General features: G+C 33.1%; 1 protein-coding gene across 2 annotated transcripts in view; it reads right to left on the bottom strand.

Moving 5' to 3' along the window:
• ABCA5 (ATP binding cassette subfamily A member 5) overlaps nucleotides 1–21,345 on the bottom strand; it is a 182,831-nt gene that overhangs the window by 151,501 nt on the left and 9,985 nt on the right. For both annotated transcript variants that reach the window (XM_056817224.1, XM_056817225.1), the window contains exons 2-5: nucleotides 11,591–11,707; nucleotides 8,435–8,639; nucleotides 5,084–5,245; nucleotides 3,050–3,138 (exon numbers count right to left, since the gene is read on the bottom strand). In XM_056817224.1, coding sequence (XP_056673202.1) covers nucleotides 3,050–3,138; nucleotides 5,084–5,245; nucleotides 8,435–8,639; nucleotides 11,591–11,692 — 558 coding nt within the window. In that variant the 5' untranslated portion in view covers nucleotides 11,693–11,707. The remainder of the gene's footprint in view (nucleotides 1–3,049; nucleotides 3,139–5,083; nucleotides 5,246–8,434; nucleotides 8,640–11,590; nucleotides 11,708–21,345) is intronic.

Raw genomic sequence — 21,345 nt, 5'->3', positions numbered from 1 at the left:
TCAGCAGTGGTATTGTTGGATCAAAGGGCAGACAGTCTTTGAGTGCCCTTTGGGCATAGTTCCAAATTGCCTTCCAGAATGGTTGGATCAATCCACAACTCTACCAGCAATGCATTAATGTCCCAATTTTGCCATATCCCCTCCAAAATTTATTACTTTCCTTTGCTGTCATGTTAGCCAATCTGCTAAGTGTTAGGTGATACCTCAGAGTTGTTTTGACTTGCATTTCCCTGATTATGAAAGATTTAGAACACTTTTTCATGTGCTTATTGATAATTTTGATTTATCTGAAAATAGCCTATTCATGCCTCTATCAGTTAGGGATATATCATGTCCCATCTATCAGTTAGGGAATCACTTAATTTTTTGCACAATTAATTTAGCTCCTTATAAATCTGAGTGATTAGATCTGTGAGAGGTTTTTGTTAGAAGGGTTATTTCCCAATTTGTGGCTTCCCTTCTAATTTTGATTGAATTGGTTTTGGTTTGTACAAAAACTTTTTAATTTAATGTAATAAAAATTATTTATTTTACATTTTGTAATTTTTCCAAATTTTTGCTTGGCCTTAAAATCTTTACATTCCCAAAGATCTGATAAATATACTGTTCTGTGTTCATGTGTAGATCTGGTTTTAATTGGGCAGAAAGTGTTTTGTAGTTGTGCTCATATAGTTCCTCTATTTGTCTTGGCAGATAGATTCCTAAATATTTTATATTATTTAGGGTGATTTTAAGTGGAAATTCCCTTTCTAATTCTTGTTGCTGAGTTGTGTTGGAAATATATAGAAATGTTGATGATTTATGTGAGTTTATTTTGTATCCTGCAACTTTGCTAAAGTTGTTAATTATTTCCACCAGCTTTTAGTTGATTGTTTAGGATTCTTCAAGTAGATCATCATATCATCTGCAAAGAGTATTAGTTTAGAATCCTTATTGCCTATTTTAATACCTTCAATTTCTTTTTCTTCTCTTATTGCTACTGCTACTGTTTCTATTATGATGTTAAGTAATAGAGGTGATAATGGGCATCCTGGTTTCACTCATGATCTTATTGGGAAGGCTTCTAATTTATCCCCATTGCAGATAATGCTTGCTGGTGGTTTCAAATATATACTGTTTATTATTTTTAGGAAAGACTCTTCTATTCTTATGATTTCTAGTGTTTTCAGTAGGAATGAGTGTAGTAATTTGTCAAAGGCTTTTTCTGCATCTATTGAGATAATCATGTGATTTCTGTTGGTTTATTAGATTAACCAGTACTTTCTCTATTTGTTGGTTTGGTTGTTGATATAGTCAATTATGTGGATGGTTTTCTTTACATTAAACCATCCTTGTATTCCTGGTATAAATCCCACTTAATCAAAGTGAATAATATAATACTCATGATCATTTGCTGGAGCTTTTTTTGCTAGTATTTTATTTAAGATTTTTACATCTATGCTCATTAAGGAGACTGGTCAGTAGTTTTCTTTCACTGTTTTTGATCTGCCTGACTTTGGAATCAGTACCATATTTGTTTCATAAAAGGAATTTGGTAGTTTGTATAGTATTGGGGTTAGCTGTTCTTTAAATGTTTTATACAATTCACTTGTAAATCCATCTGGCCCTGAGAAGTTTTTTCTTAGGAAGTTCTTGGATGGCTTGTTAAATTTCTTTTTCTGATATGGAATTAGTCAAGTATTCTATTTCTTCTTCTGTTAATCTAGGCAATTTATATTTTTGTAAATAATCATCCATATCACCTAGATTGCCATATTTATTGTCATATAATTGGGCAAAACAGTTCTTAATAATTACCTTAATTTCCTCTTCATTAGAGGTAAGGTCACCCTTTTCATCTTGATTCTGTTAATTTGGTTTTTTCTTTCCTTTTTTATTAGATTAACCAGTACATTCTCTATTTTATTTTTTCAAAGTATCAGCTTCTAGTCTCATTTATTAATTCAACAGTTATTTCACTTTCAATTTTATTACTTTCTTCTTTAATTTTTAGGATTTCTAATTTAGTTTTTTTCTGGGGATTTTTAATTTGTTCTCTTTCTAGTTTTTTTAATTTGTGTGCCCAATTCATTGACCTATTCCCTTCTTGCTTTGTTAATATATATGTACTCCAGGATATAAATTTCCCCCTGAGTACTGCTTTGGCTGCATCCCATAGATTTTGATATGATGTTTCAACATTGTCATTCTCTTCAATGAAATTATTGTTTCTATGATTTGTTCTTTAACCAACCAATTTTGGAGAATCATATTTAATTTCCAATTAATTTTTTGGTTTGCCTCTCCAGGTACCCTTACTAATATTATTTTATTGCATTATGAACTGAAATGGTTCCATTTATTATTTCTGTTATTTTTCATTTGTATGCCATGTTTTTATGACGTTTATGGTCAATCTTTGTGAATGTACCATGTGCTGCTGAAAAGGTGTATTCCTTTTTGTCCCTATTTATTTTTCTTAATTTATTAAATTATTATATAAGACACTGAAATGAAGGTAGACAAAAATGAAGTAAAATGAAAAATAAGTAGTAATAAGGGATATCAGCAAAATGATGATATTTTTAATACAACTTGATTTCTGACCAGCCACCTTAAGTCAGCTTGTCTTTAAATCAGGTCTTCTCCATATTCTGCATTCCAATATTCTATGTATATTTGTATAGAAATACATGTGTACATGAATATAAGGATGGATTCATGGCATAGTATGCCTATACTACTCTATCGTATCAATTTCTTAAGCCAAGAAAAATTATGTAAGGAAAAAAATCAACAAATATGGATATTTAATAAATATGATCTATGGAAAACACTAATTATACCAAAAATTGATTTCGAAATCAAATAACATGGACAATTTAGTCAAAATTACATCTTCATATTTTAGATCTTTATAGGTATGATAGTATAAAGCTTAATTTTTTACAACTTACCCTTTTAAAAATCGAACATTGCAACTATGATAAAAAAATGTATGATTTATATGCTTTGCAAAGAAGAAAACAATTTTTAAAAATTCATTTTGATGACTCTTTTTCATATTTACCTGTATAATTGCTGCATCAATGGAAGTTTGCAAAGCTATGAATCCTGAGTGCCAGTATAGAGTAGCTTCACATGATTTTGAACAACCAGCTACAAAGGGAACAAAAGGCAGTACGCAATTTTGCAAAATGATACAAGTACTCCTCTCTAAAGACAATGTAAATAGGAATGAGATGTATGAACACTCACATTACAAGTGCAAATCACAACTCAACTATAACTAATTCTTTTCTCTGACTCTCATCAATCCTTGATAAAGTCTTCATCTCTATTATACCATGGCTCTTGCTAACTCCTTTTCTAATTATATATGGTTCCTTGACAACACTAATTTATTTCACTTCTTTGGAGATAACTCATGTTTGGCAATATAGTATCATCTATTTACATACAATTATCATTACTGAAATCAACTTCTACTAGCCATAGAAAACAAAACTACTACTGTCTTATATTGTACCTATAAGCTTTCTGATTGTTCATTTTTTTGTCAAGGTAAATATATATACATATATATATGCATATAATAAGACATTAAAAATCATATCAATTAGTACAAATAGAAATTAAATTAGTAATGAAGTTATGGTAAGCAAAGTAATTTTTAACCAATTAAACTTGCAACAATCATTTATCAACTTTCAAAGCCCCTGCAAAAATAAGAGCAGTCCTAATGCATGATAATAAAAAATTAGCCATATACAAATATGACTTCTTAAATAAGACCCCCAAAATTAGCATATCACAGTACATACTAATATCAGGCACCAAAATATTTAAGATGCTGATTCTAAGTTACTAGGCAATAAACTTCTTGAGGCAAGGGCCATATCTTATTTAAACTTTATATCTCACTCCTTCTCTAGCACAATACTACGGATATTGAAACACTTTTAAAATATTTATAATATATTCATTTAAAAAACTTTCTATAGGCATAAAACTGAAAATTGATCTTCCTTATTCAGAATAAGAAAATAACAAGTAGTTCCTTTAAAGAAAAAGGCTTTAATAAATTTGTTAATACTGTATGATTCATATCACAAATGCAAGAAAAAATGAGAAAGCTTGGAAAAACAATGAATAGTTATAACACTGAACTGTCAAAGATATGGTTATTACATAATATATACATAGTGGTTCATGTGTTTATATCCCATAATATATCTCCTCCACAAAGCTTCTGTTTATTTCTCTAGTTCTTAGTACCTATTTCCTCAAATTATATTTGATTTATTTAGAGGAAGGCTCCCTTCCTTATCCATGTTTTCACTTTCTGTGGTTTCAGTTACTCAAGATCAACCTCAAAGTGCTGGAGATAATGGTCAACATTTTTTTTAACTTTTTCTTTAACTTTTCACTTTTTCCAGTTGCATTATTGGGGGGGAAGGGGAGGAGGGAGGAAGCCATGGAACTCTGAACCAAGAGTCAGTGGCAGGGAGCAACTGCACATATATATAGGGTCAGCAGGTATTCATTTTTATCCATGATTTCAGCTATACACAATAGGCTTTGGCATTGTTAAATATCCCCCACAGATATGGACCCTTCTGTATCTGTGAACATGTTATAATCATCACCTCTCCCCTCTAAGCTCTTATCCCCTGGACCTAGATTAGTGCCTTGCACAGAATAGGTGCTTAACTGCAGAATTAAACTTAAATTTTTGCTATTAACATTGCTTCTCTGAGCAAATAAACTTTGCTGATGAAATATATCAGTATAATATAATATATTTTGAGGAATGCAAGGTCACCCACAGCAACATCTTCATTTTTTAGATGAGGAAACTTGAGATCCAAAGGAGAAATAGTAGAGCTGGGATTTTAACTGACAAGTAAAATGAAGAAGGGACTGTATTCCACAAATGCCTCTATGGCATAATTTCTATTAATAGGTATTAACATATGATGAGACTTATTAATTTCAAATGAATTTTAAAAGTTCAAATCCAGTATATGCATATGTACATATGAACAAAACCATAACAAAAATACTTGATCTTTTTCTCAAAAATCTACCTGGAAATACTTACCTCTGGAATTCATATAGATAGAAGACACTGGGATCATATCAGGAAAAAAACGCAGTTCATAGGACATGAAGTCTTTGAAAACTACACCCACAAAATTGGTAGGCTTAGAAAGACTGGATTCTTGCAATTCTCTCTCATCTGCATACTTTTCAGTAATTAGGACTGTAAAATATAACTAGAGTTATTACTCACAAACTAGAATACCTGAAGAAAGCATTAGAGTCCAAAGTTTACACATTTAAAACACTATATTATTTATAAAACTTTTTCTATTTTCAGTGCCCCTTGAAATTAAGGAATTGCTAACAATGCAAATAGAATACTATCAACAATATAGGGTTTACAAAAAGTTTCCAATAATTTCTCTTTTAGAGCCAACACTTTTTAGTTCTTAAAGGCAGAAGATTACTTATAAGTGAAATCATATTGTTTCTTAAATTAAATGTGAGGGGTAGCTAGGTGGGTCAGTGTATAGAGAATCAATTCTGGAGACAGGAGAACCTGGATTCAAATGTGGCCTCAGAAACTTCCTAGAGGTGTAAATGTGGGCAAGTCATTTAATCCCAATTGTCTCACCCTTATTGCTCATCTGCCTTGGAACTGATACTTAGTATTAATTCTAAGTCAGAAGGTAAGGGTTTAAAACAATTTTTTTTAACATGGGAAGACAATGATGTAATCACAAGAATGAAAGACCATGAAATTCAGCCATCTCAAAGCAGGGCTGCAGAACAATCACTGAAATAATGAAAATTCTTTATAGTAACCAATGGATAAGTTCTTAGGGCATTTTGATTAAATCAACATACAACTTAACTGCTGTAGGAAAATTCTTTATAACTGAAATTCCTTATGTTGACATTTAAATCCAGTATTTCTTGATTTGTCATTAGAGAAAATTATCTTTTCGTTCAGGCTTCTCTTTTCCAATTCCAATATTTAAGACACAAACCTACTTTCAAACATTGCTATTTTTTTCTGAATTTTCTATAAATCAATGACATTTCTGTTAGACATACACAACTTTAGAAAAGGTCTAACTAATGTTGAAAATAATGACAATACTCAAAGGTATTAATGTTCTATTTCCATGCACATATATCCTAGTTTCATGCTTGTATTTTTTTGAAAATAACATAATTTAGGTACAAACATAATTAATCAGTCTCCATCTTATGTTTATAGAAATTATATTAGAATATCACTTTTTATTATATTTTTATGTTGCAGGATCAGAAATTAAGAACTGAAAGAGATCTAAGAGGTCATTCAGCACGACACCACCATTTTACAAATGAAGTGAACAGGGTTGAGAGATGATGAAATTTCCTCAAGGTAATGACAGAAGGATCTAAGTCCAGATCATATGGCTCAACTCTTTTGCTCTTTTGTGCTGTACCACATTACTTTTTCTCATTTCTTTAGTTTCTCATGATTCTGTCTAATTATATTGTTTTAATCTTTCAGCCTTCCTAGTCTTGTATTTACCAACCTATTAAGCCTTCTTTCATCATCTAGATTTTGTGAAAATATTTAGTAATAGGCATGAAAAAAACCTATAGAAAAATTTTCTTCCTCTTTCTAATAAAATTTACTAATTTGTTTTTCTTTTTTATTGTGTTCCCCACCCCACCCCAAAACGCCTACTTTTGTTTATTCATTTAATAAGGCCTTTTTTAGTTTGGATTTTGTCACTTTCAATTTTATTAATTTATTGTCTGAATTTCGATTGTTTGTTTCTTGGTTTTTTTAATTTGTGGACTTTCTAGGTTTTTCAGTTAAACAACCCTTTGACCAATTTATTTCTCTTCTCTGTGTCTGTATGTGTGTCTCTGTCTCTGTGTGTGCATGTGAATGTGTGTGTATATATGTGTGTGTCTTGCAAAGTGTTTAAAATAAATTTTCCCCTAAGGACTACTTTTTCTGCATCTCAAAAATTTTGGTGGGATGTCTCACTGTTGTACCTTTAATGAAGTTCTCTATTGTTTCTATGATACATAATTCTACCTCCCAATTATTTGGAATGAAATTATTTACTCTCCAATTAATTTTAATACCTTTTTGACAGTTCTTTATTTAATATTAATCCTATTGTGTAAGTAAAGGCTATAATTAATATTTCTGTTTTTCTTTACTTGTTAGGTTTTTATGTCCTAATATATAATCAATTTTTATAAAAGTACTATGAATCACCTACAGATATATAGATATACATATGTACACAAACACTCTCTCTCTCTCTCTCTCTCTCTGTTTCTCTCTCTCTTTTTATTCTTTCTATACTGGCCAGTTTTATACAGTTTTTTAAAGTTCTAGTCAGTCTTTAATTCCTTTTTGTATATTTTTTGGTTAGATTTATCTAGAATTGAAAGGAGTATATTGAAGTCTCTCATTATTAGTTTTACTCTCAACTTTTTATCAATTCTTCTCATACTTCCTTTCAATTAATTTAGCTTTTTTCCTTTAAGTATTTAAAATTTATGACAGTTGATATATACATGTTAAGTACTGAAATTGATTCATTATCTATAGCATCCATAACCAAACCTGGAGTTTGTTTTGCTTATGACTAATCCTGTTTAGAGGAAAAGAAAGCTGAAGTGTTGTCTGCTTCCTTTCCTCTTTCCAATTGCCCATTTCTCGTCACTGAGAACTTCCTGAATAAAAATCTTCAATAAGATGTGTCATAATAAAATATAATATAATTTCTACTTGTCTGCCATAGCCATCATTCAATAGAACAATATGTCTCTGGCCAAAACTCAGCAATGACCAAAAGTCCATATATCTGGCATTTCAGATTCTCTAAAAATATAGTGCCTACCTGAATCATTTCCCTAGATCTAAAACTGAAGGCTGGTTAATTTTATGTTCTGAACTACAACTACCATTCTGTGCTGCTATCTGCCCTATGTATTAGTATAAGAAGGTAATCTGACAGTTACTGATTAATAATTATTAGAAATATTTGTATCATCTTTATACTAAGGTATCACAAGATCAGAATCAAAATGTCAACTAGTAAAAATATAGTGATTATTTTATGAATGTGCTCATTTTGTAAGGAGTATCAAAGCAAATACAGAGAAGATATTAATTTAAATACTTTCAATATTCTCTCCACTACTAAATACATCAGCTGGGTAAAATGACACTTTTTAAATACCCAGTAAGAGAGTCAATAAAATAACTTAAATTAAGTCTTAATTATTATGGTCATAAATATGTCTAAAGAAAAATATATTACATAAAGAATTGAGTTTGTTCAATAGGATCAGCATAGAAATAATCTAAGAAATTACCACACAAAACTAAGAAAAGTACATATATATATATTTAGGCTCACAATACCATCAGGAAGATAATGAGAAGACACTATATTCATGATGTTCCTTGTAATGTTAGTCACTGGAGCATATGCAATAATGAAGTCAGACAGGATAGATTTATCCAAGGGATCAAGTTCTGTATCAGGTACTTCTGCATACTTCTTATTTGGATGCAACATGCTTATTAATATTAACCAAAATAAAAAAAATAGTGGAAAAATAATTTCCTGCAATTAAAAAGAAACAGTGTGATTAAAGTGTTTAATAATTTAACACTCTGGATATAGAAATTTGAGTGAGAAAGGATTATTTTACCCAAAGAATATTACTAAATATATTATTATATGAACATTTCCTTGCTTTTGGCATCAAAAAATATTTTTAAAATCCAAAGCCAAGGATAAAATAAGGCTCTGCATGGAATGGCTGCTTCACCATGCCCAGGTTTAGCCTTTATTTTTATACCTATTTTCTTGGCACACAGTTACATTATTCAACATACATATTCGAATAAAGATAATTGGATAAGTGATACATTAACTTTTAGCAAATTGTTTGATTAACATTCTGAGATAATTCTATATTTTTATATTTTAAGTATTGATTCTGACAGGATACAGGTTTTACACAAGATAAATGATTTTGTCACAAGTGGCTTAATTTTCTCATTAACCTGTGAGGAGCTTTGAGCTTACAGACAATCAAATAAAATCACTTATTACCTTTAATAAAAATAATCAATCAGAAATCCTGAAGAAAATTAATAATCATAGCAGTGAAATTGAGAGATCAAAGGAGTACTGAAAACACAATTCATATTTAATATTAGGCTGACCATTTTTTAAGGTTTGTTAAGGAATTTTTCAAGGAGGGTTTTGGTTGGTCAAATCAAGTCATTGAGATATGATGAAGCATGGTGTACCAAAGCATTTTGTAAAGGCCTCTCCTTATGAATGATTTATGTACTGGCTTAGGAGAATAAGTTTCAGAGCATGGGAGTAGGGGATATCTGGGCACAGCTTGTGGGTACAACTTTTGCTGAGAATTATATACCTAAACAAAAGTTAACCCATGATGGTCTTTTGGGTTTGGTTTTGAGAGTCTGATCTTTTGGTGATATTTTGGGGAAATAGTGTACAAGCATTTTGTTCTTATATTACTTTTTCAGAGACTAGGGAGAGGACAATAAACATGTCAATTCCATTAGTAAGAGATGTTGATGAGAGAAGTCATACAAAGGGGGCTAAGTGGGCAATTCCATCCGGCCAAGGAATCACTTTTGTGATCTCCTGGTTTCCACGAGTGACCATCTCAAGACATAGTGGCTTGACGGCTCCCAGCAGGGATGCCCAGGGAGAAAATGGAGAAGATGATTCTTATAGGGCTTAGCTATGGGAAACAGCTAGAGGGCATAAACAGCTGAGTTGCAGGAAAGGAGTTATAAAGGTATTGAGGGTTACAAAAAAGGTTGCAGAAATGTCTTAGAGATTATCTCTGTCTATATGGGCAATTAGAAACTGCTAGAGTATGCAGGGGTATACTTGGAGGCAGTTAGAAATTGCTGGTCAGGGTAGGGTAGCAACTCAGTTTTCCAGGGGCTCATAGCATCTATCCCAGTCAGGTGGAATAAATGGTTACCTACTTCACTCTTATTTGATTCTTACTTATTTATCCATCTTCAAAACTCAGACCCAGAGTACTGACTCACTGAAGTTCCCACAAATTCCTCTACAGAATTATAAGTAAAAAACAATTTTCATAACATTTTGGGAAATTTACTTTTTTTAATCTTGAGTTTTGAAAAATGTTTTAATTATTAAAGATTATTAGTAGTAAAATTATATCATTACCTAGATCTTATTTGTTAAGTACCTAACAAATTATATTTCACCACACTCCCTACATATTTTAGGGTTTATTTAAAGTATGGAACAAAAGTGGTCAATAGAAAATTGAAAGTTAAGGGGTAAAATATTCTTTTATAACATTAAGACAACCAAGAGAAATTAACTATATACTAAGATACAGAAAGAGCTGGCAGATATAATTATTGAACCACTGATAATGACTTTTTAAAGATTATGGAGAAGGGATGGGGATAATGCAAAGACTACTGAAAAGAAAATGTTATGATTTTTTTTTCAAACTGAAGAAAATTGAATACACAAACTATGTTACAAGAAACTTGGTCAATTTCTAGGAAAAAAAAAGATGGTTAATGATCATTAAAAAAGGATCAATTCAATAAATATTTATTAATTGCCCTTTTTGAGTTCACATTCAATACAAATAACTAAACAAACTATATAAGTTTAGAAGGAAAAGATCACTAATAACTGGGTGAAGGTGAGTAGGATAAGGAAAAGCCTCCAGTAGTAGGTAGCACCAAGGACATTCTTTGAAGAAAGTTAGGGATTATAAAAAGCAAAGGTGAAGAGGAAGTACACTTTAGAAATAGGCAAGCATCTATGCAAAACCATGGATTTGGGAGACAATGTCATGCGCTGTGAACAGCTGTAAGTCAGTTTGCTTAGAATGGAATGTGAAAGAAAATGAAATAAGACTGAATAGGGAAATGGGAATCAAACTATGGAGGCTTTCTATAAGTCAAGGATTCTATATTTTATCTTTGAAGCAACAAGGAAACACTGGTAAAATCTGAATTACAGTGACATGATTAGATCTATGTTTTAAAACCATCAATTTTGCACCTGTATGGAGGAGTTGTTTAGAATTAAGCTCACTAAATCTCCTCCACCTGCTCTATTTTCTGGCAACATTGTCCACTTTGATCTCCTCAAACAAGCCATTCCACCACTGATCTCTTTGCAATGACTGTGTCCCACACTCAGAATGCTCTAACCTCTCATTTTCTGACTCAAGATTTCCTTGACTTCTTCCAAAACTCAACTCAAATCTCACCTCCTCTAGGAGGCCTTTCCCAGTCCCCCAGCTGCCAATACCTTCCCCTTTCAGATTGCCTTCTATTTACTTTGTAATGTTTATGTACCTACTTGTTTACATGTTGTTTTACTGATCAAAATGTATGGCTTAGCATCAATCTCACCCTGAGCATGCCCCTTCCCTCTGGTGAGATCCTGTCTAAAACCTAAGAAAACTTAAATTAAGAACTACAGTTTGTTACCTTATAAAACCAAGAAATTTCCATTTGGCTTACCTGAACACTACTTTTTTTAGTCCTACATTTAATTAGATAATTCTTGAGTAAAAGAGTTCGAGTTTGTCTCCATACTCCCACTTCCCTAATTGTTGTAGCCATGTTGTTTCGATCAACCTAGTAATAAAAAAAAAATTTGTAGAAATTATATAAATATATAAATTTAGATAGGATATAATCACTATTGGCTAGGGAAATGCAAATCAAACAATTCTGAGATACCACCTCACCTATCAGAAATGACAAATAAATACTTAAGAAGATGAGAGAAAAATTGGTACTCCAATAAACTTCTGGTAGAGTAGTGATCTGGTCTAGTCATACTGGAGCACAATCTGGAACTAGGCCCAAATGGCTATAAAACTGTGCATTCTCTATGAACCAATAACTACTACTACTAGATCTGTATCTCAAGGAGATCAAAGAAAAAAAAAAGGATTTAGGTACAAAACTATTTATTTTAGCTCTGTTTGAGGTGGCAAAGAATTGGCAACTGATGTCCACCAATTGGGGAATGGCTGAATAAGTTGTGGTATAAAACTACTGATGCTGTAAGAAATGATAACGGAGATGATTGCAGAAAAACATAGGAAGACCTATATGAATTACTGCAAAGTGAGTGAGAAGAACCAGGAGCATAGCATACTCAGTAAAAACAATAGTGTAATGATGAACAACTATGAAAGGCAACTACCCTGATCCATATACAATGATCCACAACAATTTCAAAGGAAACATGAAAAATGATATCTACCTCCAAAGAAGGAAGTGACAAAATCTAGAGTGCAAATTGAAATACTACATTATGGGGGTTTACATGCTCAGGGACCCAGTGATCTGGAAAATCTACATAAAATGTTTTGGTCCTCTCTTTGTACCAGAGAAGAAGTATGAATTTTTATTTTTCCTTTTATAGGGTGTTTACAGTACCTTATTATAAATTTTGGGTTAAATATTTATCATAGGCTATATAAATTCTAAACTTTTTCTGTGCCATCTTCTAGGTTGAGTGTTGTCTGCAACTTCCACAAAAACTTGCCAAAAATTCCTACTTAATTCCTCATGCTGACCCACAATATACTGAAATCACAATGAGGAAATTCACCATGTGAAAGGGATACCTGTATAATTTTCTCACTTTCTTTTCTTTTTTTTTTACTTTTATCTTTATTTTATTCCAGTAACAAGTTTCCACATAAGATTTCCAAGGTTACACAATTCATGTTGTCTCCCTCCCCAATCCTGGAATTGACAAGCAATTCCACTAGGTTACATATGTATTATTACTCAAAACATATTTCCATATTATTTATCTTTTAAGAGTATAACCATATAAAACCAACACCCCAAATCATATACCCAGATAAAACATGTGATAAATCGTATGTTTTTATCTGCAGTTCTACTCTAACAGTTCTTTCTCTGGAGATGGATAACATTCCTTTTCATAAATCCCTCAGAATTGTCCTGAACCATTGCATTGCTATTAGTAGTGAAAGTCTATCACATTTGATCATCCCACAATGTTTCAGTTACTGTGTGTATAATGTTCTCCTGGTTCTGTTTATTTCACTCCACATCAGTGCATGTAGGTCCTTCCAGTTCTCTCTGAAATCATCCTAATCATCATTCCTTATAGCACAATAGTATTCCATCACCATCATATACCACAATTTGCTCTACTATTCCCCAGTCAAGGGACATCCCCTCAGTTTTGAATTCTTTGACAACAGAAAAAGCATAGCTATAAATATTTTTTTGTACAAATAGGTCCTTTTCTATTTCTTTTTATCTCTTTGGGATATAGACCTAGTAGTGGTATGGCTGGATCAAAAGGCATGCATTCTTTTAAAACCCTTTGGGCATAATTCCAAACAGCCTTCCAGAATGATTGCATCAATTCACAACTACACCAGCAATGCATTAGTGTCCCAATTTTGCCACATCCAGTCCAATATTTATTATTTTCCTTTGCAGTCACATTAACCAATCTGCTAGATGTAAGGTGGTACCTCACAGTCTTGAAATCGAGAGATTTAGAACATTTTTCCATATGATTATTGATAGCTTTGATTTCTTTATCTGAAAACTACATATAAAGTTGACTTAGTTCTTTATATATTTGAGAGATTAGACCTTTATCAGAGAAATTTGTTATAAAAAATTTTCCCCAGTTTGTTGCTTCCCTTGGTTGCATTGGTTTTGTTTGTACAAAAACTTTTAAATATATTTCCCTTTCCTTTTATTGAAATATGGGTGATATGATGGTTTATTACATTATACTGAAAGGAACCATAGACAAAAACCCATTATCAGCAAATTAACAAACAGTAAATAATAATCATATATGTTCCAATGCTCTAACATTTGGATTCATGAAGAAAACATTCTTTGAAATACAAAAAAAAGAAGGAATAAAATATAATCATGATAAGAGATTTTAAAATCCCTCTCATTGTTCTAGACAGGTCAAAAAGAAAGTGTGAGGCCAGATTTGAACTCAGAAAGATGAGTCTTTCTGACTCCAGGCCCAGCATTCTATCCACTGTGACACCTAGCAGTCCTATGAGCAAGAACTAGGATAAAGAAGTATTATAAAATAAATAAAAAAGGAAGAAATACTTGATATATACCCTTTATAAACAAAAATAAATAAAAATAGTTAACTGGTTCAGAGACCACAAACTAATTTTTAAAATAAAAGGGAGTCCAAAAAAGCAATATAATCAAGTAATCAATGATCATATAAGTGTGCACTATATGTTGAAAACTGTGGATACAAATACAAAGAATAAAATAATCATTACTCACAATGAGCTTATAATTTAATTAGGGGAGTGTGTGTGTGAAGTGTGTGTGTGTGCATGTGTGTGTAGAAAAGGAGAGAGAGAGAGAGAGAGAGAGAGAGAGAGAGAGAGAGAGAGAGAGAGCGAGCGAGAGAGCACTTTGGAGAACTTTTTATTGTTCATTGAAGCTTCAAAAAACATACAACTCAAAATGCCCCATCCCATCCCCTCTCCACCTTAGGAAGCTAGCCTGCCTACCTGCCCTCCATCTGCCAAGCCACAGGCTGGACAGAGATCCTGTGGTTGGGTTGGGGGATCAAACCCCATCATCCACCCCTGCACATGCACAGTATGAGAGATATTCTGGATGGCCCTAACAACAACAAATTCTGTACACTCTAGGCCCATGGTAGAAAACCTATGGCATGTGTGCCTTCATCATTCCAGCACAAAATTTGTTACTATAAAGCCAGAGGGAGGCAGGGTCAGGCTGCTCCCCTTTCCCTCTCCACAAACACCTGAAGACATCACCAGTCCCCCTAAAAGGTCCGCTATCCTTGCTAGGCGATTCAGCTGTAGCTTCTGGGCAATATCAGGAAGATTTGAGAGTAGGAAAAAAGCTGATCATGCTGCACATACCTGTCTTAATTACATTGTGCTGCAATCCTATGAACAAGTGTAAGTCTCAACTACCTGAAACTGTTCCCCAAACTAATGTAGGCCCAGGTTGAACTTGGTTGGCTTCCTGTCCTAACAGCTTCATCAGAAGGAAGTAGGGCATGAGAGAGCACTTGAGTGAGGGCCAACAGAAGTACAGTCTATCTAGGATCTCCCCAAGAAGTAGTTCCACCAAAATAAACAGCTTGTGCATTGTCTGTTTGAGGCCAGTAGCTGTGTGTTGGGGGGATTTCAGAGTATTCCAGCTAGATGGTTTTCATTCTCCCTATGTAGCTGAGGTACCTTGCCCATTAATTGTTGTTGACTTGGTCAGGGAACATAGACTTGGACACCAACTTCTCAGCCTGTTCATACAGGTTAATGGTAGCTAAGGGTATCTGTAATCAGGCTTGCAGGAAGCTGCATGCCAAATCCAGCTTGTCTAAGAACTCAGAAACATATGTGGTATTAATACTTTGCTGCCACCAGGTCTAGGAGCAGCAGTCCTGGGCACTGAATTTCTGCATGAGGTCACTGTAAACTTTTTATCTCTTTGTAGTGCTTGCTCTTCATCAAGAAGATGACCATGAGGAACTTGAAATATGTGTACACTTTAGGTAAGAGAGGGGCAGAGACAACTTTTTCTGTCTTGGGAGTTTATAATATCTTCAGGATATCCAGTTTGAAATGTCTAAGAATTTGTTGGAGATATGGAAATGAAGATCAGGGAAAAGACAGGAGATGGTTCTATAGATTTGGGATTCATCTATAGAAACAACAGTTAAATCTATGGAAGTTGATGAGATTACAAATAAAAATAGTATAGAGGGAAGAGAGTAGATGGAGGACAGAACCATGGTGAACACCCAGGTTAAAACAAGATAATGCGAATGATCAGCCAGCAAAGGGAAATTAGAATATGCAAACCAGGTGACACAACAACCCAGAAAGGGTGATCAATAATATCAAATGCAAGAGACAGACCAAGAAATATTAGAACTAAGAAACACACACACACACACACACAATTTGGTAATTAAGATACATACTGCTAGTAACTTTTGAGAGTAGTTTCACTGTTGAGTGATGATGATAGAAGCCATACTGCCAAGGGAAGAAAAATAAATGGGTGAATAGTAAATAGGGGAAGCAACTTTAATATCAATGGTTGGCATTTATATATTATTTTAAGGTCTGCAAAGTACCTGCCATGTTATCTCATTTGATCCTCACAACTCTGTGAAGAATGCCATTATTATCCTCATTTTACAGACAAGGGAACAAAGCACATAAAGGCTGAATGACCTGCCCATTGTCACACAGCTAGCAAGTATCTTGCACAGAAGTTAAATTCAGATCTTCCCAATTCCAAGACCAACACCATAGGCATTGCTCCACCAAGTAGTATCTAAAAGAGGAAAGCCAAGTTTTCCAAAGAGTTTGGTTGGTAAAGTGTGGAAAGATCTAAAATGACAGCTTGCAAGGATAGTAAGAGTGTAGAAAAATAAAGGCATATATAGTAAGGAAGGAACCTGTTGTTTTCAAGGAGTTGAGCATTCAATCTACTCAGAAGACTGGAAGGGAGACGAATCAAGCACACATATAGAGGAACTAGCCTTGGGAATACAAAAGGACATGTCTTTGTTAGGGTCTGAAGGAAGAGAGAGGAAGATGATGTCAAGGCTTTTTGACAAGAAGAAAATGAGAAAAGAGGAAACACACATCAAACGGCTTCCATTTTTTCAGTAAAGTAAGAGATTAGTGTTTCAGCTGAAAGAGAAGGGGGGAAGGGATGAGATAAAGACCTTAAGGAAGAAAGATATTCTGGGCTGGGCTGGGTCAGACCTAGTCTATTTCCTTGGTACTTTAGGCTCAATAGTGGAACAAAATGATACATCCATAAGTCATATAATGGCTAATTAATTGTAGATTTATTTAGCCAGGAAGATCAAGGAACAGGCACTGAGAAACCCTTAAGATGATTTGGCTGAGCAAAGTTCCCATCACAATTCACCAATCAAACATCTGAGAGTTCCTCCAGCACCTTTTGGTTGCTTTGCATTCAGTTAATGTAAAGTTTCCCTCAGCAATCCAAGATTAAAGAAATGCTTCAAAACCTCTTAGAGAAAAGGCACCAGGAAAAGTGGGGGGGGAGGGGAAGGAGATACTGCACCTACAACAGAAGGGATTATTTGAAGTAGCTTCTGTTGGGAGCAAGAAAGATTAGAGAGAAATAAACAGATTGCCATACTGCAGTGAGAGTCAAGTTGACCTTTATTAACATGAATTTGTAATGTACTAAAGTCAGTATTATTATAGAACTATCCTCCAGCTTCATTCAGAGGAGTTGTGATTAGAATGTGACAGAAGAACAGTGATAGGACAATGAAACATGAGATTCAAGAACAGAGAACTGCAGAAAAATGAAATGAAAAATTCTAATGAATTGGGTTTAGAAAATGAAGTCAGAGAAAGAATGGATTGAGAAAGTACTGAGGAGTTGATGCAATGAAAGTTCTGATGAAGGCAAAGAACAGCTAAAGGAGAGGTGAAATATAAGAAAGGTAGAATTATAAAGAATTTAAAATTAGGAAAATATTAATTTTCAAAATTGTTGTTTTCAAACTATTAAAAGCATTTATATACTGAACACTATGCCAAATTCCTAGGATCAAATTACTAATAAGAGAAATGTAAATTAAAACAACTCTGTGATTCCACATCTCATGCTCATCATATTGGGACATGAAATCCAGAAGCTAATGAAAATAATAACATAATGTTCAATAAACCTAAGAACAATCATTTCTAAAATAAAAACTAATTTCTCAAAAACTTGAAAATTGGTAAACTGTTTAGACTAACACCTCACATATGCCAATATGTACTTTAAAGAGTTATATTAGTTAGAAATAAAGAACATGTCATAAACAAATTAGAGACACAATGAAGAAAGTATATTTCACAATACAAATGGGGATGAGTTCTCAACTAAACAAGGGATAAAAAGAATCATAAAAATCATAAAAAAAATAAAATGAATATTTTGCTTACATAGAATTGGCATTTGCACTAACAAAAATCAACATAAGGAAATAATTAACTGTGAAAAATTTTTGTAACTAAGTTCTCTGATAAAATCTGATATCAAAGATATGTAGGATATTATTTCAAATATATTATTATGTGTTATCACAAAATATATAAATATTTAAAGGATATGAAGAGGGTGTTCTCAAATTAATAAACATATATTGAAGTCGTATGTGTCAGGTACTGTATTAAATGCTTGGGTTACAAAGACAAAAAAAAAAGTCACTGACAAACATATGAAAAAATTTTCCAATCCCTTAATGAGAGAAATTACAATAACTCTAAGGGGTCACTTCATATCCATCAAATTTTTGGAGGATAGACAAAATAATGCAATGTTTAGAATAATAATAATAAATAATAAATTGATTAAACCTTTTCAGAAAGCTAGCTATCCCATTGATAGCCTAGACCTCTAAAAAGTTTAAAGAAAGAGGCAAAAGGATCCACATACAAAAACTTGCATAGAAACATTCTTTGTTGTAACAAAGGACCAAGAATTAAGGGGCTGCCAACCTACTGGGAAATGAGTAAACAAATTATACAAATGTATATTGTTCCATAAGAAATGCCAAAAGAAGGATTCTTTGAAAACTGGCAAGAGTTATATGAACTAATGCAGAATAAAGGAAGCAGAAGAAAAATTTAAACAAATGACTCCATAATAATGAATTAAAATCTTACCAATTAGTAAAAAAAATTGTTCCCAATATGTACAATGCAATGTGCTAAGCACAGGAGATACAAAGAAAGGAAAAAGAAACAGATCCTGCTCCCAAGGAGCTCATAATCTAATGGCAGAAACAACAGGGAAATAACATACAAATAGAATACATACATAAAATTGGAAATACTCACAAGGATAGCATTAAAATTAAGAAGGCCAAGGGCAGGCTTTTGCAGAAGGTGGTACTTGAAGGAAGAGTTGAAATATGTCCGAAAAGATTTAGAAGAGATTGAAATGGAGAGTTCCAGGAATGGGAGATATCTAGGGAAAATTTTTAGTCAGGAGTAGAGTGCCACATGTGAGAAATAACAAAAAGGCAAATATGGATTGAAAAATATATGGAGGAAGCACATACTTAATACAAGGTATAAAAAGACTGGAAAAGTAGAGATACCCAACCACAACTTCAGATGAAGCATGTTCTATCTCATGTCAGAAAGTAATGTACTAGTGGTATAGAATGAGACATGTAATATTAAATATGAATTATTTGTGACTTTTTTTGCTTGATGTTTACTTATTGTAAGGAAAGAGAAGGACAGAGACGGAAAGAGAAGGACAGAGAAGAATTGGGGGCATGAGGGAGGCTAGCAATAGTGATACAACACAAAGGAAAAAAAGGAAGTCAATAAAATGTTTTTAAAATACATAGAAGAGAACAGAAGGAAGTTCAGGTGACAGGCAGAGTATCTTTGGAATCAATATGCCGAATTTGTTGTATGTAACAGATTTATTTTTCACATAAAATCTACTTTTTCTCTTCTTATGTTTACTGATGTTTCTCAAGAATATAATAAAAAAATTTTAAGTCAGGCAGAGAAAATTTTATTTGATCCTGGTGGCAACAGGAAATCATTAGAGTTATATTGAGTAGGATACCACATTCAGTGCTTTTCTTACATTTTGGGGGAAATCATTTTAGCAGCTATGGATGAGATTTAAGCAAGGATAACAATGAGGTAGGCCAGGAGAGATGATGAAGGCCAAACTAAAGGAGGTCATGTGAGCAGAGAGAAAGGGATGAATTCAAGAGATGCTGTAAAGTTAGGCATGACAATATTTTGCAACTGATTAAGTGGCTAATGAAAATTATGTGCTGTTTATCCTAAATTCCATGGTAGAATTATTAACGTAGAAAAACTTCTAAAGTGAGAAATACTATAACATTATTACCTCCTGGTATTTTTTTTTTTGAGGCATTGCTCTCACCTGGTTTTCCCACATGTCTGACAACTCCTTTTCAGTATCTTTTGCTGGTTTATTATCCATAACACACCAGTTAACTATGAGCATTCTCCAAGGTTGTATCTTAATCTCTCTTCTATTCTCTTTCTACATTCTTATGCTCTTAGTGACTATATCAGTTCCCGTGGATTTAATTATCATCTAAATGCAGATGACTGCCAAATCTATATGTCCTGCACTAGGCAATCTTCTGAGCCCCATTAAAATATCTGCAGTTGCCTATTGTATATGTCAAACTGGATGTCTCATAGATGACTAAACTTAACATATCCAAAATAGAATTTACTGTTCTTTCTCACAAAATCACTCTTCTGAATTTCTCTATTTCTGTTGAGAAATTCTTCCTTCTAAATACCAGTGTCCCTACAAAATATTTCATTTGTTCCATTCCGTTTCTTTAAATAGCCACTGTACTGGCTTTTTTTCCTCACTTTCCTTGACTCCATCCATCTTTCACACAGCTGCCAAAATGATTTTCTTAAAATTCAGGTCAGCCCAGTCATTCCCCTACTCAATAAAACTCCAACATGTGCCTACTGCCTCCAGGGAGTAGGGGAATGAGTAAACAAATTATAAAAATGTATATTGTGCCATAAGAAATGCCAAAGGATGGAATCTTTTAAAACTTACAAGAATTAAATGAACAAATGCAGAATAAAGGAAACAGAAACTCCTATTTTTCTGGCTCCAATTTACCTTTTCAGGCTTATCATACAATTGTCTCTTTCATCTACTCTGTGGTTCAGCCAAACCTACTTTTTTGTTACACCTCACATAAAACTCTCTACCTCCCACCTCTACACATTCATACGTGTTGTCCCCCATACCTGGAATGTGCTTCATCATCCTCCCTTCTGACACCCAGAAACTTTTTCCTTCAAAACTCCACTTAAGCATAACCATCTACATAAAGTATTTTCTGATTTACAAGACACTATTACCCTTCCCTTAAAATTTTTACTTTGCATTTATCTTGTATATGATGTAGATTTCTCTGTCCCTATTGTCTACCCCAATAAAATTTAAGGATATTGGCAGTTTTGGGGGTTTTATTTGTTTTGGTTTTATATCCCTAAGCACCACCACAGTGCCTAGCACAAAGAAGGCACTTAATAAACATTTGTTGTCTTATAACTTATCAGTACTTGATTTTTTTTCAGAGATTCTAGAACTTTCCTCTTAACAAATAAACCATGTCTATTACTAGAAATTAAGACTATTTTCTACTTTTTCACTCCTATAGTCTA

This window comes from Monodelphis domestica, chromosome 2 (assembly GCF_027887165.1).
Source record: "Monodelphis domestica isolate mMonDom1 chromosome 2, mMonDom1.pri, whole genome shotgun sequence".
NCBI classification, from domain to species: Eukaryota; Metazoa; Chordata; class Mammalia; order Didelphimorphia; family Didelphidae; genus Monodelphis; species Monodelphis domestica.
Note: the sequence above shows the minus strand (reverse complement) of the source record. Positions and strands in the feature narration are given on the sequence as shown.